Genomic DNA, 18,745 nt, shown 5'->3' with positions numbered 1-18,745 from the left:
TAAAGAAGAAAAATACGTGGAGAACTCGTCAGTTTCTCTGTTTGCGTTCGCCATTGTGTTCGCCTTTTGCCAACCAGTCCGGCGTGCATGCGCGAAAAACCCGGATCAAAACAATAACAATGAACTGGTCTATAGCACACGTTCCAGAGTTTTTGCAAAGGGCGCCCCCTCTGGCGAGAAGTTGGAGTGACACCAGTGCATGGGAGAAGAGGAAAAGCATCTGCCGCTGCAACTGCACAGCTCTTTTGTTTAGAGGCGGGATGTCTTCTGCGTTAAGAAAGCTATGAATTTTGAAGCTAGCGCGTGTTCTCTCGCCAACGCATCGATTACAGCGGAGAGTCAACAAGGTAGCCAGGTGAACGAGAGTGCGCAGCGTGTCACACTCATGCCCAGAAAACACGACCATAATCACATAATCATGAACTGACCAATAGGGGCAAGTGCAGTAAATAGAGGAAAATTCAATTCTCACATCAGGCATGTATGTGAAAGATCCAAAAAAATTTAAAAGGTGCGCAATGCAACTGTAAAAAGAAATATCTATATATTAGCAAACAATGTAGATCCTTTAAATATACAACACTAAAAAAAACTGAATTGTTACTCTTAAATGGCGCCGATTTGCTCGCACTTAATGAACGAGTCACAGCAAGAAAAGAGCTTCTTCCTCCTTCAGTGGGAGGAGGAGGAGAGAAAACACTGACCACCACTGCAGTGTATGGACATTATTTTCTGCAAAGTTAGACGCTAAACACGTAGTGATTGTTTTCATGTGCATACATGATTCTCTATGGTGGCAGCAGGAGATCAGACGGGGGGTTTTAGACAGTGAGAAAGGAGTTTTATACCGACGTCAAGCGGCTCGACCAAGATCTAAAAAAAAACAACTAAAAAAAACAACAACCAACGATGACACACTAGTTTGAGTGGGAGCGCTAAAGAGAAAACGAAAAAAAAAAAAAAAAAAAACACAGCGCTCTGATGACCTGCCCATTCTTAGTGAGACAGACGCACGCTGTTGTTTCCTCTGGCTCGCATCGAGACAGAGGCAGACTTTCAAAGGGCAGACATAGCTCAATTAGGCAGTTAAAATACATTAAAAGTTGAAAACTTACTATTGTTGTTGCTAGTCTCCCAACATTTCCCCAGAGAGAGTCAATGTATGCGCTTCATGTGATTTAAAGGCACAGCTCCTGAATGAATCGTCAAATGCACTCCTTTTGTCTTATCTTAATTTCCTCTAAAGTTTATATATTCATACTTAATATCTGTACACCGTCAGGATTTAAACCAACATCAAACTCCTTGGTTGTGCTCACAATCTTGACCAATAAAGCCGATTCTTCCGATTCTCAAGAATGCTTTGGGTTGTTTTCAGTTTGACAGAGGAAGCCTTGGTAGAACATTCCCCATCAGCTCTTAATATCTGCAGAGCAATCCCATAATTACCCCCAAAATCTCAACCCCAACGACCCCCATTTAGGTTCTATTCAGCTGAACTTGACTGGTTTTCTACAGACTAACTGTAGCAGAGGCATGGCTTTGCCTCAAATATTTAAACAGAGAGAAAACCGGAGAAGCAATATTCAGAGACGGTGCGGTAAGCTCCCCGTATGCGTGTCGGGGGTTTTTGGGGGTCAGGTATGCGACATTAGAAACCCTTTGGGGTTGATGCTCAGGGAAGATTTGAGCCTGTCTCCTCCACACCCTGTTACCAGGCAACAGCAACCCTCACACCGGATGACACAGACCGGAGGATGAACGTTGGAAAGTTTAGGCCTTTTGCTTATTCATTCATGTCCAGAAACACAGAGCTGGGCTCATTTTTGGTTGTTACAAAAACAACCAGATTAATTTCTCATAAAGCTATTCTTTGCTGAAGACTGCCAAAAAGATCAGAATATCAGATACGATTTCCTACATATTCATTTTTAACTAACACACTCAAACAAAATATAGATTATTTTCTGGTTAGGTTCCTTTTTCTCAGCAGGTGACGTGTAACAAAAGGCCGAGGACATTCCTTCCACCTCCCCCCTGTAATTCTGCCGTTGTGTAAGCAATCGTTTTCAGAGGGGAAAAAAAAAAATTCTAGGGCTTCGAGCGTTCATGGTCCAGATTTAAAAAGGAGCGAACAGCACAGAGAAGCATGAAAGGTCACAGAGTGCGAACGTGGTGGCATTTATGCGGCCTGTGTGCCATTTGGGAGGAGGGCCTGTTGTGGCGGCGGAAAGCCTCACCTGTTCGTGGAGGCCCAGGAGTTGGCTGTAGCGTACCCGGCAGTGCAGCACACCGTTTACGTGGATGTTGTAGGCCTGCAGGTGAAAGCACAGAGAAGAAAGAGAAGAAAAAAGATTACATCGATGGAAGACTGGTGAAGATCTACAAAGCTTTTACAAAGCCTGAAACTGCAAAACAAGCATATAAAGTCAAAAAAAAAGTACAGATATGGGCTGCTTACCAGTATAATGATATTAACCATGAAAATGTTTTCTTCATAATGCAAATACAGTTAAATTTCTTTCAAATGAGACGGCAAAATATTCTCCATATTGGTGGAGCACAGAGAACTGCGGCCCCGTCCACCTTCTGCTGACCAGCTGTTCAGCGAACCCAAACATGGCTACTACACTTTCCCCGGCTTACAAGGAAGACGGTTTTAGTTGTTTCGAAATATTTCCAGTCATGAAAAGCACAGATGGTTGTGGCATGAAAACCGAGGAAACGTCACCCATCCCCCTTGTTGTTGTTGTGCTAGTGCTGCACGGCATTATAAAAAAATCACGCAGCCTAAAATATTATGGATAAACATTACAATGACAATTTCACAGGTCAATATATATATATCCATCCTCATACATAACATTACTTTGGTAATCAATATATTACAATATTTTAGCAAAATAAGGAATAACAGCTGGTTTTCCGGTTTTAAATAGGTATTCAAATTTGGAATTTTTTTCAGTTTCCCATCATACATTAGAATTACCTGGAAGTTTTAATTCAAAACAACTAAAGCACACTTTATCATTGCAGGTTATATTTCCTAATTAAACATTAATATGAGACAATGGATATATTTACCCAATCAGCTTGTATGATTCTCTCTCCTACTCAATCTGACGCGTTCTTAAGGTAAACAATAATTGAATACACATTTAGTGACACGCCCTCAATCAGAAGCTCTCAGTGCTACAATACCTTCACTAATTATGGGACTTTAGACCGGTGATTGTCAATATTAATTGAGACAGAGGTGGAACGGAAGCGGTCGGCCTCATGACATCCGAATAGGAAATCTCCTGAGCTACGATGTGGAGTTCAGGCTGGTGCAAGACCTGTGGGTGGGGCCGATATTTCTAGGAATTGTTTTGCTTTTTGAGAAAGGCCATCTCTTCCAAGAGTTGGTTCTGTGGAATGTTATTCGGAGAAATAATTGAATCCCACTGAGAAGCTAGCAGTTTAAGAATTTGAAATTGGGGTTTAAGAAAAAAAAGAAAAAGGCAAGTGTGTAAGCAGTTTGCAGACAGGAAGGAAGAATGAGGCTGCATCTCTGTGTACAGCAAGCAGTTTAACTCTGGGTGGGTTCAGAGCGCTTCATGTGTTTCCTCATACAGACGTTACTCCAAAATTAATATTTCAACTTCAAATCAGCTGTAAGACAGACTTTCTGACACAGCGGCGCGTGTCTGTTTCACTGTTTTTCTTTCTAGGCCTGATGAAGCTGTTAAAGAATCTACATTTTGAAAAAGTTTCAAAACATAAAATAAAAATAAAGAGCCACCTAAAATACATAAAAAATGGAAATTAAATGATTCAAAAAAATGCCATGGAGGCATTTTTGTGAAGAAGAATACAAAGCAGTGAATAAATGCCAAAGTCCATGACTGTGAAGATGACCCACAAATTAAATTTCTGGCCGAGATTTTGAATAAAATAAAACTAAAAAGTCGTCGGTGCGAATCCAACCCTGAATCCTTCTGGTTGTTCGAACGATTTCAAAGCTCCATGCTGACTCTACAGATCCTCTTTGTGACTCATTTTGCTCGTGGCCTGTAGACGGCTTTAAATTAGCAATGATGTCAACGCCCCATACAAACTCTTAAGGACACGCTGTAAAAACCACATGAAGCAGTGAGGAAGGCAAAGGGCCACCAAAAAAACAGAGAAAAAAAAAACAGGAAGTGTGACCAAGTGGTCAGTACTTTGCACGGTGGCATAAAACATAAAAAGAAGCACACCTTCTTATCCTGCAAAGCCCGGTGCTAGCTCTGCACATTCTGTGGCCGACCTGCTCCAATGTCGCTGCTCATCTCTTAGTGTTATAATCAAGCAAAGTCCTTTCCTGCAGGCTGGCCACAGGAAGGTCACAATGACAGTTGCAGGACTGCCAGCTGGTGAGGGAACTGCAAAATTTTCCACTGCTGGGTAAGCATTAACTGCACTTAGTACCTTGGAAAAGTACCCCCCTGCTTTTTACCTATTTTTGTTACATTCAGTCCTGTTGTGTTTGTTCTACTTATTTCATATGATGATCAGTTTGGAAAGATAAATGAGAAATATACTTTTTTTATTAATCTATTAAAACATTTTAACTTGAAAGATTTTATCCTCCCCCTCTGCAATACAGCCCCTAAAAAGTTCTGAAGCTACCAATTACCTTGAAAAGTACCATAATTAGAGAAATTAAGTCCACTTGTGTGCAATCTAACTGTCTATATAACATAAACAAACCTTTGCTGAACGGCCCCAGAGGCTGCTGCCCCACTAAAGCAACAGGCATCACATCAGGAAGACTAAGAACTCTCCAAACAAGTCAGGGACAAAGTTGTTGCGAAGTACAAGTCAGGGTTGGGTTATAAAAAAAAAATTATCCAAATTTGATAATCCTCTGCAGCATCATCATATCCATCCTCTTTACATGGAAGGCACATGATACCACAACAAACCTGCCAAGAGGGCCGCTCACCAGAACTCAAAGAAGGAGCTCTGGTCAGATGGGACTACAATTTAACTTTTCAGCCATCAAGCAATCGCTATGGCTCCAACCCAACACATCCCATCACCCCAAGAACAACCCACCCACAGGTGGCAGAATCATGCTGTGGGGATGTTTTTCAGCAGCAGAGACTGAGAAGCTGGTCCAAGTCGAGGGAAAGATTGACGGCGCTAAATACAGGGATACTCTGTCTGTGATCTGAGGCTGGGACAATGACCTGAAGCATAATGCTGAAGAAACACTGGAGTGGTTTAAGGGGAAACGTTTAAACTTGTTGGAACGGCCTAGTCAAAGTCCAGAGGTTAATCTAAACGAGAAGCTGTGCTTACAGACTTGAAGATCGCTGTTCGCAAATGAAAACCATCCAGGCGCAGAAGTTTTTGTTATTGTATCCTGTTTGTTGCTTGCTTCACAATAAAAAAATAAAAATAAACACATCTTCAGTTGTAGGCATGTGCTGTAGATGAGATGGTGGAAACTCTCAAACTATCCATCTCAAATCTTGATTGTGAGGCAACAAAACCTGAAAAATGTTGGGGGGGGGGGGGGGGGGGGGGGGTGAATACTTTTGCAGACCATTGTAAATACAAAAAAAATGAAGGACAAGATAAAGGTTCAAAATACAAACATAAGACAGTTTTAAATGAGGAGAACTAAATAAAAATTTTATTGACTCCAGTATTTAAATAGATAATTAACCACTCAAAAAAAAAAAGACAACTCTTTTTCTCTACGTCAGCTAGCACAAAGTCAATGATCGTCAGCATGTTCAATAGTCTTGCTCTCTTCTCTCTTTGGATCACATGCAGTCAAGATGAGGAAGATAGTAAGCTGCAGGTGTATGGCGCTGGAATCGGCCTGCGTAATGCCATGTGGAAAGCAGATAAATGCTGCAGCTGTCATTTCTAGACCATCTGCAAAGCATAAATACGTCAGAGAAACTATGCTTCGTGCAAACTATGCCGCTACAGCAAACATATTCAGGTTCAACAAGAAAAACTGGAACGTTTCTTCACTGATGTTGTTGAATCGGCCCAGAAACGGCCTGATATTAGCCGGACTGTCTGTTTAGGAAACTTTATTGACCCGTGCAGGAGGAACAGACACAGATGTTGGTGCCAAAGCAACGTGAGTCACAGGATTGCTCAAGCCCGTTTGACTTTTACTGTGCTTTGAAAAGACAAGATCTATGAAAAATACTCACACAGACATGTAATTAAAAAAAAAGAAAAGTTGTTCTTGTCGAGTTTTTGAAACTCCCTGTGCTCAACAAATCTAACCGGGGGCTAAATAAAAGCCATGCCAGCTGTTATTTTCTCTAAACAAGGACCATTTTGATGCCATGGTGGCAAACCTCAGACCTCTGTAAAGTGTTTTAAATCGCTGAAACAAAAGAAACTCTGTTGTGGCTAATAAAAGAAACCAGAGGCTGTGCAACTCAACTACGCCTGGCTTGTTTAACAGGCTAAAGCCCCATGTTCCTTAAAGAAGCTATGCTACCGTCAGTCACTATATTTCCACCAAGTCCTTATGAAAATTAAGAGCAAACTTTAAAAATTTTGCAAAAAGAAAAAGCGAATCAGACGTGTTTTTATCCACTGGTTTGTAGGGAATTAACCAGGCAACACAAAGCGTACTGCCGTCATACGTTGACTGCAATAAACAGGAAGTAGAAGTTGCTAACTAGCACGGAGCACAGATCAGTAGCAGAGTGAGGTTCTAATAAATGTGTTGATATTTTTTTTTTTTTAATCAGATGAGACTAAGAAATGCTCGAGTCTCTTCGTCGGTCCACGCGTACCTGTTGTTGCCTCCAGCACCGTTTCCGACCGTTATGGGAAGATCGGGGAAGACGGCGACAGCAGAAACAGCTAAACAGCCATGTGAGGCAAATGTTCACTACATCAAAACTAATTCAACAAACGTGTTTCCATTTCCTCTTTAGCCACCTCAAGTGAGCGTAAAAACCTTTTTTGCTAAATTTAGTGAGTTAATTAGAATTATTTCGTTTCCATCAACCTTTTCTAATGAGATACTCCAAAAGGCGCACGAAAACACGCTGATGGAAACGCGGCAAGTGAGTTTGCAGTTTTAATTTTCTCCTAAAAAAAAAAAAAAACGCTGAATTTTTAAGGACATGACTGGCCGTGCAGTCTTGTCCTCTTGTTTGACCACATGCCAGTTGTGAAAAAACTGCCTTTGAATTCCACAAACAAACATTTACTAAACCAAGTTTTGTAATTTTGCCATCACGTGCGTCAATCTAAATACAGTATTATAATAGTTACCCCAGACATCCAATTAAAAAGTGCTGTACAAAAACGAAAGAAATCTTTATCTGAAAGGTATCTTAAATAGAACGCTCAAAGATAACCATCTATTGTCGATATTTATGATGTTGAGGTGTTAGATGGCGGAAACAAAATGCGTAAGAAGAGTCTAATAAAATCTGTGTTACCCTTTTGAGTTCAGTTCTGTCTGTCTTGTGTAAAACAAATACATCTAATCTTTTGGAAATCTTAGTTAAGACGCCCATAAAGAGACCGCTGACCGTATTGCTAACCACACTAATACCATGCACAAGAGGTTAAAGCCAGTGTCATCAATAATCAGTATGCCTGTTGTTTCAAATTAATAGTAAAAGCATGTTTAACTGCAGAGCTGTGCAATAGACTTGTGTCACACACAGGATGTGATTTAGCCCCAGGTCCTGTAATAAAACAATAATGATCACCCATTGCAGAAAGGCTTATTAAGGCTCCTGTACGGCTGAAGAAAACGAACAACAATCTAACACCTAACAGTTAGTTAGAGTTCTTTCTGTCAGATACTAAGCTGGACACTGCTATTTGTACTGAAACGAAATAGTTGAAAACAATAGCTATAATGTGTGTCTTCTAAAGTACATCAGGGGATATCAAGCAAATAATTTTTAGCTGGGTTATACCTATATAAATGCCTCTGAACCATGAATCAGACATTGCCTTGTACAGAAAACAGCCTTACAGGTTAAGAACACCAGTGGTGGGAAGTAACGAAGTACAAGTACTTTGTTACTGTACTTAAGTACAATTTCCGTGTATCTGTACTTTACTTAAGTAGATTTAATAATGGATACTTTCTACTTTTACTCCACTACATTTAACAGTAAGTATCTGTACTTTCTACTTCACTACATTTCTATACAGCGTTTCGTTACTCGTTACATCCAAGACGCATTTCGGTTTTTTGATTTGTTCGTTAGTTTGAAAGTATCCAATGGCGAGAGCAGAATCAGTCCGCTGAACCAATCCAAAGCAGGAAATAACCATTAGGCCCTCCCTCAAGAAGAGCAGCACAGTGCGCAGGACCTGCAGAATCATTAACTCCCAGAATGGAGTCCAAGGATGGTCATCCTCCAGAAGACCTGCCCCACCCATGGCCTTATTTAAAAGATTTCTTTGAAATAACTGGGTCAAAAAACGTTTCCTGGAGATTCCAATGCCGCCTTTGCCTTCCCCGAAAGCATGAAATTCTATCTTTCAAAAATTCACCATCAAATTTGAAAAAAACATATTGAGGTAAGTTGCTAAACGCTATCGATGTTAAATTAATTTGTGTTAGTGAAGTTTTATGTAATCTTAGCAAGCTTTTTGTTGAACTCGACTGCAGTAAATAAATACGATTACTGTATATTGTTATAAGCTAGCATGAACTTGCAAGTAACAGTGATTACGGCGGTCGTGATCACGTCTCCCGCCATGAATGTTACATATAAGTTGACGCTAAACTCCTTCACGTCCTGGTTATTAAATAAATGTTAGCGCCATTAAAATAATCTCCATGTAAGAGTTACAGTTAAAACTAAATACGATAGGTACACTTAATGACATTATATAAGCCGTTAGGTATTATGCTTGGCAAGTACTTTTACTTTTAATACTTAAGTAGTTTTAAAAGCTTGTACTTTCTTACTTTTACTTAAGTAAAATAATAATGTGGTACTTTTTTTGTCTGTGTATTTGTACTTTTACTTAAGTACATTGTATGAGTACTTTCTCCACCACTGAAGAACACTCAAAACAAAGGAAACATCCAAGCCAGATTACCCAGAGAGCAGGCCGCAAGATGCTAAAGAGGGTCTCCTAATTCCCCAAACATGTCAACACGGGACCTACAACAGGCTCTCGAATACTGTTGATATTAAAGTCCATTCCTGAGAGAATGAATGGAAGGTCCTGGATCTTGCCGACATGTTGTGGGATGACTTAGAGAGGATGGCAGATGGCCTGGCTGAAGTTATTTCAACCAGAGGCTAAGCTTAGCCACTGTCATAACGTTTTTGCTTAGGTAAAACGCATTTTGTTGGCATTTTTAATTTAAGTAAAACATGGTTAAGACTGTTATTGAAGTAGAATTGATTACTTTCTTTGCCAGAAATTAAACATGTTTGGTGTTGGGTTTGTGAACATTTAATGAGGAGCCCTGTTTATTATTTTATTTATGTTAGAAAACCACACAATGGGTATAGTCACTGTGCTGTGTTCAAAGGGAAAAAATGTGTTCAAGGCAGGAAGAAGGAGAAGGGTAATTTATGATGACCAGATTAATAATACTTGAATTAAAAGCAGGGGGTGGCGATTGTCAAATTAACTTTTCTTGAAGTTTGTTTATTAGGCTCACCTTTAAATTGGCTACAGTGAACTCATTTAGACACGTAAGCTGAATATAACCAAATGTACAGCTTTTTTCTTGAGGTAAAACTGTTCTTTGATGAGACGTTGACGTGTATTCGGTAAATATTAACACTGGTGCTACAAACCAGAGTTAGCAACGACCTGTAGCCAGCATGAAAAAATAATTAACAGTTAGTTTAGTTGGCAAAACAGAGATAGTTCAATGCTCACCACATAGGTTGAACCGTTCTCCCCCGAACGACCCTCCGTTTCCGGTATGGAAAAATGCATTTTAGCTCCAAAGACAGCCTGCAGCCAGTAGATTTAGTCCTTGAACGCCTCCAGTGGAGCCTGGGATGGCGAGGAGGGCACCACAGTTTCCCAGTAAAGTCCGCTGCGGGTGACTCTGTGGAACCTACGGACGAGGTGGCGGCTCCGACACAGTCCCGTCGCCGGTTTGGAAGTCCAGAAACGGCGGTACCACACTAAGGACGAGAGCCTACCATTCTACCGGGCGGTCAGCAGCTCATGAATGCTCTAAACTTCTCCCACGTCAGTGTTAAACTTTTCCCTCTGCTGTTTCCACAGCAGCCATGTTTGCAAGTGTTGGGTAATTACACCTTTACTGTACGCATAAACATGTCTCTTTCATCCCCATACCTTGTAAGGCGGGTGAAAAATAAAAATTAAAAATAAAACAGCCCACTTTTTTTAAAAACTGAGCTTAAAGGCGTTCAGGTAAATGCGGTTCATTGGCGCAAGCGGATGAAGTTTCTGGAGAAAAAGGTGCAGTTGGTTCCTGCAGTCCCCTCAAGCGTCGCGCGCACACACACACACAGCCGTTGGTGAAGCTTCCCAAAACGTGCGACAGTAGCGCTGGTTTTGTTTTATGGCGGCTTTCACAGCTCCTCCGTTTGCTAAATAACACCTGCTGCGTGAATATGCGGGCGGAATGTAGCAGATTTTACAGAAAACGCAGATGTAGCGCCGCCAACGCCACCTAGCAACTCCCTCCTCAGTCAGAGTACCTACTCTCTGCTGGCCAGACCGACGAACAGAAGCGCTGCAACAATCCTTCTGGGTTAAACCATCTCCTCCTGAGTTATAGGGGGGTTAGCGTACAGACAGTACGTCAACGTGGCCGCCATATTGTGAGTGACAGTTATGTTCCAGACACTTCTCTTTCAAATGTTTTAGGTAAAGTTATGTGGCTATGTTGGCTTTTCCCAACATTTTGTCACATTAGGTAGTTCCTGAATAGATAGGGAAAAAAAAACGTAAAAAATAATGAGGTACGTCAAAGAATAATGAGGACTCTACGCATTACTGGTAGATATAGTTCAGTATTTATTTGTCTAAGTAATCACCATATTCGCACTGAAATTATCATATATCACTGTGTGTAAGAATGGTTAATCAAAATTTGCTCAATGTTAATTTTTGCGTTTCTTTTATTCGGAAAACCGAAAGGGGATCCCGAGGAGAACTTGACACTCACAACATGGCAGATGCGTTGACCTTTTTTTTTTTTTCTTTTTTTTTCTTTACAGGAAGACAGTAAACTACATACAAAAAACAATGCTTATATTTTCCCTGAATTATCTTCCAATGCATACTTATGGGGGAATCCACATTAGTTATTTATATGCTTTGAATTTTCCAAATAGACTCCATTTCCATTTAGTCCAATCCAACGTGACTGCAAAAGCTCAGTTAGTAATTACTTGCAAAAATGTTACTGGTTTATAATTAAATAACCCACATACACTTGTATAATTAAATATTTATTTTTAGAAACTGTGTTTATATTCCTGTTTCAGAATATAAATATTCTTAAAATGTCTGTTTAAATGCTTTTGCCTTAAGACATAAATCAAATATTCTTTGATACAGCTTACACAATTTTACAGACATTCACGCCTCGATTTCTATCCTATTAACATCAAAAACCAAAGTCTAACTTGTCTTTACCTGAATGCGACGCAGATTTACCAGCTTCCTGTCACGTGAGTTGTAAAGTACAGTCACGTGACATTAAATAAAAAAAATGCAATCGTTGCTCCGCGGGAGGGAGGTTGTCGCTCTTGTTTTTATCTTTAATTTGTTTTTTAACGAAAGTTATCAGCTGACTGGGCTGCAGGTAAGTCTGCTGGAGCCACCGGAGTAATGGCGCAACAAATCCTGATAAAGCAGCTTGCTTTTTATGGCTGTATTATTGTGGCTCTCGGGGACTGTCAGTGATTCTTGTTTGCTACAGTTTTTTTTTCACAATGTGATTTCCAAACACAGGTATGCTCGCTCTGTGGTGGTACAGTCCAAAACGACACCGATGTGGGGCAATTCTGTTCTCGATCCGCTGGACGGATAGACAGGAGGTGCTGTTTATCGAACGATAACACAAGCGACCCTGAACGCATCATCGGGTAGGGTAGAAATATCAATACTGCCCTTAATTTAAATCTTGCAACACCACACACACTTTGTTATTAATATTATATTTTCTTTTTACATTAAAGATATTCAAACTAATGTTCGTTTGTTTTCAGTTCTTTCCTTCTATGTATTGCAAATGTCGTAATTCGCTTCATGAGCCATGAAGAAAAGTGAAGATTTGTTTCAGGAAATTGAACGTGTCGTTGTTGCTTTGCGTTTGTCAGGCTGGATTTATCCAATTGTTCACTGACTCAAGTGGAAGACCTTCCAGGAGCATCCAAAGTGTTCATGATGTAAGTGAACCGCAGTGCCAAGCAAAAGTATTAACGCCTCTTGAAATGTTCCACATTTTGGGTGTGTTTCGACATCTAAAGTTAATGTGTTTTATTGTGATTATATGATGTGGCGGCCGGAAGTAGTACTAAATCAGGAGGTGAAATGAAAATGATACGTGCTACGTACTTCACATGTAAACATCTGAAAAGTGTGGCATGCATGTGTACTCAGCCCATTGACTCGGTGCTTTGCAGAATCCCCCTTTGCTGCAGTCAGATGTTTTGAAGTGTCTGTTACAGCTTTGCACATGATCAGACTGAAACATTTGCAAACTCGTCTGTGCAAAATAAGTCAAGCTGAGTCAGATAGGTTTATGAGCCCTAATTAGGAACAATTTAGTATTGTCCCTATTTTTCTGTTGTAAAAATAAAACCATGGCTAGTTTTTTTTTAACTTTCTCAATTTTGGAGTACTTTGTGTTGTTCAATTACGTAAAGAAAAGGTAAAGTTACCTTGCAAAGAAGTGTACAAGGCCTTGCAAATGTACTTTTCTTTGCTCTCACGTACGCATTGTCTTGATAAATGTCTTTTTTTCACAGAGATCTCTCTCTAAATCCCATTGTCAACATCAGTGAGAAAGTGTTCCTCGGATTTCTTGACCTAAATTACTTGTAAGTGGCATTCAAGATTTCCGATAAGGTTTCCATATAAATAGGTGGTTAGCTTTATGATCTTTATAATTTTTTCCTCCCCTTCAATAAATTTCCACGTTTGTTAAGGATTTTACCGCAGGACCTGGTTTGTCCGGGCGGCAACATTTCTTGGCAGAAGGTGGAAGTCACACAGGGAAAGCGGTTCTGCGAGGGCCAGAAAAACATGTGCAACCAGACAGGACAGATGTGTAAGTCAACGTTCGACCGATATTTCACTGTCCCAGAAGGCTTCTGAAGACTTTTAAAATATTTGTTTTGCAACGTGTGACCTTTGTTGACATGTATTGGGAATCCATAGCCATGAACTGTCCGGAAAACTCCCGTTGCGATCCCTACGGCCCTGGCCTGTTTGAATGCATATGTGCGGAAAACTATCATGGATACAAGTGTCTTCGACAGGTCAGTTCTTAAACATATATATATATATATATTAGGGCTGGGCAAGTTAACGCGTTAATTTTGCGTTAACTCATTAGACTATTAACGGCGATATTTTCTTTAACGCGCATTAACGCATGCTTTTATTTTGTGAAGGTCTGTTGCTGCGGTGTAGGGGTTTGAATCAGAACAGTAGGTGGCGATAATGCGCCAATAACCTCGCTGTCAGCCAAACCTCGGATTCAGAGGAAGAAAGATACTGCCCGGAAAAAAACAAAGCCGACATGCGGAAGGCGGTGTTTCCCGCAGGTACCGCGAGCGATCTTAGGCGGGGCGAGGCGAGGCGGTGAGTTGGCGGCCGGAACAAGTTTGGTGCGGAGCGGAGTCTGCATCGACGCCGTCGGTGAAGTCGCTTCTCGTTTCAAAGTATCCATGTGTTTTTGCCTGTTTTTCCCTGCCATTCACTATATGAACGCGAGAAAGCAACAACAAAAAAACGCGTGTTAACATCAAATAAACGCAAGCAACGCAAGCATATCGAGTTAGCAAGCATTTCAGTTTAAAGTTCTTCCAGCATCGAATATGACAGAAACAAGTTAGTTGTAACCACTGCCAAGTTTAACTTTGGTATTGAACATAAAATGGTAATGCTGCTCCCTGCTGTTACTTTAGAAATTGCCTGTTTTTGGTAGATTTTTTCCCCATAAAGAGAATTCCCTGTCAGTGGCAATAAGCTTTAATTTATTATTATTGCTATTTTTTGTTTTACATGTTTAAGTTGAGCTTTACACTAAATATGTGTTACTGATAAGTGCTACAAATGTTACAACACTTTTGTTCATATGGCAGCAGAACATTAAAATAAAAGTGTTCTTTACACTACTTTTGAATTCATTCTTGGAGTTTGTAAATACAATGCGATTAATCGCGATTAATCGCGATTAATCAGGGCGATTAATCGCGATTAAATATTTTAATCGTTGCCCAGCCCTAATATATATATATATATATATATATATATATATATATATATATATATATATATATATATATATATATAAATTTTTTGTTATTCTTATTTTTCCGCTATAATCGACATAGACAGTGAGAATTTTTTTCAGAACACTTCTTTTTTTCAAACTTTCCTACAGGGCGAGTTCCCAGCCGTGAAGGTGTTCGGGCCTCTTGCAGCATCCATGGTGGTGATGTCCTTCCTCTTGTGGGTTAGCCAGAGACGTAAAGCCAAATCACTCTGAGATGCTTTTAGTCTGACAAGAAACGGACTCCTGACACGGATAATAATGCTGACAAAAGGCCGTTGTGGCACCAACGGCGCTCCTATGTACATATTTTATGACTGTTACACTTTTTCTGATGCAGCTATATTTTATTTTGGGGAAGACTGAAAAAACTGGCATTTTTAATTTAATCAATGTGATACATTTTAGAACAAAATAATGTTTTTAAAATATGACCACTATCGTTGCTTGTAAGTTAACTGACAGAAAATAGTGTACACTGCGGCTCATTCTGCAGAGCGAGTGTTAGATGTGTGCGAGTTTACACCAAAAATAATAATGTTATGCATGTTTAGACAAGGTTGAGCAACAAGGTATTGCATGCTGACAGTGTGGTTTACTTTGGGGAATAAGACGGCTGTTAAAAATTCAATTACCAAAAAAATGGACGTTTGGTTGCACTTTAATGACGATTTTAACCTCTTTAATTCAAGGGTATTATTTAAATGTACTCAGGGGGATGAATTTAATATCACAGTAAATGTTTCATTCATTACATTTTCTTTTAAATGTTTCCTGGCAGTTTAGGCAAACAGGTTTAGTGGATCTGGTTACCTAACAGATTTGCTACAGAAACATTAGGGATTGAATATTATTGCTGTTTGTATAATGGCCTTTTCTTCTTCTATGTGGCTGATGGAATATTAACTCTGTTTCATTGGAGTTTCTGAATCTTGTCCTGAAATACTCTCCACAATCTGGACGTGTTTTCCTGTGTTATATCATTTGTTCAAAGTTCAGGGTTTTAATAAAGATTTCAAAATATTATTGTAGTTTTGTTTTCTTTTTGAGACTTTTGTGGCTCAGGTGTATGAGACCTTCTGGACAAATGTTTCCACTGTAAACAGAAAGTTCAATAAGAAATACAGGTGCATCTCTAAAAATGAGAACGTTGCATAAAAGTGCAATATTATTTCGCCAGTGATCACAGAAGGTGAAACTCATACATCGTTACACAGAGTGATGTTATTTGAAGCCTCTGGTTCTTGTACTTATGATTATGGCTTACAATCTGGGCTTCAATTACATATACGCAGCGGCACATGCTGATCGCCTCTATACCATGGTGCATTGATGCAATAATTGATGCCAGAGGATGCCCAACCAAGTACTGAGTGCATAGAAATAGGATAGGAAATTCCTTTATTGTCTGACAATGGGGAAATTCATGCAGTGGCAAAGACAGTTACACACAGTTTATAGTAATGAAAAAATAAGCTAATCAAGTTAGTTCTAGAGCAACAGAGGATTCGACAAAAGTAAATGCCAGAGTAATATTTCACAATCATTGACAAGATGGCATACTCAGGTAATTTTATTTTTTAAATATTCAAGTTAACAATGGAAAAAAAAACCCCAGCGTGTTTACAGAACAATATGAGCTCATATGCATTTTAGTAAAGCCGCATCTCGGAGTAGCTAGGTGTTTGCAAGTGCACCTTAGCACATCTGAGAAACTGTGTAAATGATTCCTGATCAGCTCAGAACCCGTGCAACCATTAACATGTTATAAAGACTTATTGAGTTTGTTGTGAGCAGCAGAGATTCTAAAGTCTTAACAGCAGCTGGGGGGAATGATCTGCGGAAACGCCTCTTAGAGCATCTGGGATGCAGCAGTCTGTCAATAAAACAGCTCTGCAACAGCTTCGTGCACAGGATGGAAGACATTGTCCATCAGTGATGTGATTTTTCTTACAGTCCTTCCACCGCCTGCGCAGGGTCCAGGGGGCATCCGAGAGTAGAGCTGGCCCTCCTAATGATCTTATCTAGCCGCTTCCTCTCAGCTACAGATAAGCTGCTGCTCAAACCACACCACAGAAGATGGCTGATGCTACCAGAGAGGCAAAGAAGGTCTTCAAGAGCGCCCCTTACACTCCAAAAGACCCCAGCCTCCTCAGCAGGTATAGCATCTGCTCTGACCCTTCCTGTAAAGAGCATCAGTGTTGTGCCTCCAGTCTACAGGACTGTCTCAGAAAATTAGAATATTGTGATAAAGTTCTTTATTTTCTGTAATGCAATTAAAAAAACATGAAATGTCATACATTCTGGATTCATTACAAATCAACTGAAATATCGCAAGCCTTTTATTGTTTTAATATCACTGATTATGGCTTACAGCTTAAGAAACCCAAATATCCTATCTCAAAATATTAGAATATCGTGAAAAAGTATACTAGGAGGCTATTCAACTAATCACTTGAATCGTCTAATTAACTCGAAACACTGCAGGGTTTCCTGAGCCTTGAAAAACCCTCAGCTTGGTTCAGTAAACTAAATCACAAGTATGGTAGTGGTTAAGAGACGACATAAGATTCTCACAGTAACTGGTGTACTGACCATGGCATTACTGTCCTTGATTGGCCATCCAATTCCCCTGACCTGAACCCCATAGAGAATTTGTGGGGTATTGTGAAGAAGAAGCTGAAAGACACCAGACCCAACAATGCAAATGAGCTAAAGGCCGCTATTGAAGCATCCTGGGCATCCATAACACCTCAGCAATGCCACAGGCTGATTGCCTCCATGCCACGCTGCATTGATGCAGTAATTTGTGCAAAAGGATTCCCAACCAAGCACTGAGTGCATTAATGGACATTTTCAAACGTTTGATTTTGTTTTGCTGTTATAATTTTTTTTTACTTGGTCTGAGGAAATATTCTAATATTTTGAGATAGGATTTTTGAATTTTCTTCAGCTGTACGCCATAATCAGCGATATTAAAATAATAAAAGGCTTGCGATATTTCAGTTGATTTGTAATGAATCCAGAATGTATGACATTTCATGTTTATTAATTGCATTACAGAAAATAAAGAACTTTATCACAATATTCTAATTTTCTGAGACAGTCCTGTAGTTTGTTGTTCAAGTGAACACCCAGGTACTTATACGAGTCCACTATCCCAACATCAGTTCCCTGAATGTTTACCTGTGTCAGTGAGGTGGGTGTGTCAGCGAAAAATCCACCACCAGCTCCTTTGTTTTCCTTGCATTTAACACGAGGTGGTTCTGTTGGCACCAGTCTACAAAAACTCTGTATCCACTGTCGTATCCTGATTCGTCCTCCTCTGTGAGGAGACAGACTATGGCAGAGTCAGAGAACTTCTGAAGGTGGCAACCTGTGGAGCTGACGGGAGAAGTCCGCTGTGTAGAGGGTGAACAGAGACTGTGCCGGCACGGTTCCCTGCAGTGCTCCTGTGCTGCAGATCAGCGTGTCAGAATCACAGCATGCTCACATAAAGCGGTCCACCACTGAGGTAATCCGTTGTGACAGGTGGTGGTCCACTTGTTCTTCAGGAGTCCTGGTTGGATGGTGTTGAATTCACCGGAGAAATCAAAGATTGTGATCCTCACAGTGCTCCCAGCCTCTAGGTCTTTCAGATGTACTGTCTTGGGTGCTGGTGCCACACAGGTCATCCATGGCTGTGGTAGTCTCCTCCATTTTAGCCTGATATTGAAGATGTTCCCTATAACGCCACTCAGCTGATCTGGACAGCACCTCAGGTCTAGGCTCCTGAGATGCTGATAGCATCCGGACCCGCAGCCTTCCTCACCTTGGTTTTTTGCAGAATGTTCCTCAGTTGGAGCATTGAGGAGGACAGGGTGGTGCAATGTGGTTCATTAGTGGAGTCATCTGAAGCGGAGGGGGTGGATGATAGCTGAGACCCGAGAGATGTGCGGTACTGGGTGGAAGAAAAGTGGTCCAGGAAGAGGTTGTTTGCAGCATGTTAGACTGAAATGGACAAACTTTTCAGAAGCCTGACGTTTGCACTTAACATTTTTTTTTTTGACCGCTCTAATTCTAATTTCCTGAGACACTGAATTCTGGGTTTTCTTTACCTCTGAGCCAAAATCATCAAAATCACAAGGAATTAAAGCTTGAAATATTTTCCTGTGTGATGAAAATGAACATTTCACTACCTGAAATGTCTGGCAAAAAACATTACACCTTTTTCAATATTAATTTTTTTTTTTTAAACGTACCTGTATTAAC

General features: G+C 40.2%; 2 protein-coding genes across 2 annotated transcripts in view; one reads left to right on the top strand and one right to left on the bottom strand.

Moving 5' to 3' along the window:
- The window catches only part of snx17 (sorting nexin 17), a 31,190-nt gene extending 20,473 nt beyond the window's left edge, over positions 1-10,717 (bottom strand). The window contains exons 1-2 of the mRNA XM_036147474.1: positions 9,886-10,717; positions 2,241-2,315 (exon numbers count right to left, since the gene is read on the bottom strand). Of these exons, the coding sequence (XP_036003367.1) occupies positions 2,241-2,315; positions 9,886-9,945 (135 nt within the window). The 5' untranslated portion in view covers positions 9,946-10,717. The remainder of the gene's footprint in view (positions 1-2,240; positions 2,316-9,885) is intronic.
- A 943-nt stretch (positions 10,718-11,660) lies between these two features.
- Positions 11,661-15,520, top strand: atraid (all-trans retinoic acid-induced differentiation factor). Its single transcript, XM_012880701.3, has 7 exons — positions 11,661-11,794; positions 11,944-12,077; positions 12,312-12,380; positions 12,963-13,034; positions 13,143-13,264; positions 13,375-13,475; positions 14,606-15,520. Exons 1-7 carry the CDS (start codon positions 11,702-11,704, stop codon positions 14,708-14,710), a joined length of 696 nt encoding a protein of 231 aa, XP_012736155.2. The 5' UTR covers positions 11,661-11,701; the 3' UTR covers positions 14,711-15,520.
- The last annotated feature ends 3,225 nt before the right edge of the window (positions 15,521-18,745 follow it).

The sequence above is a fragment of the Fundulus heteroclitus genome, chromosome 15 (genome assembly GCF_011125445.2).
Source record: "Fundulus heteroclitus isolate FHET01 chromosome 15, MU-UCD_Fhet_4.1, whole genome shotgun sequence".
NCBI classification, from domain to species: domain Eukaryota; kingdom Metazoa; phylum Chordata; class Actinopteri; order Cyprinodontiformes; family Fundulidae; genus Fundulus; species Fundulus heteroclitus.
The sequence above is the reverse complement of the archived record's forward strand: the minus strand, read 5'-3'. Positions and strand labels throughout refer to the sequence as shown.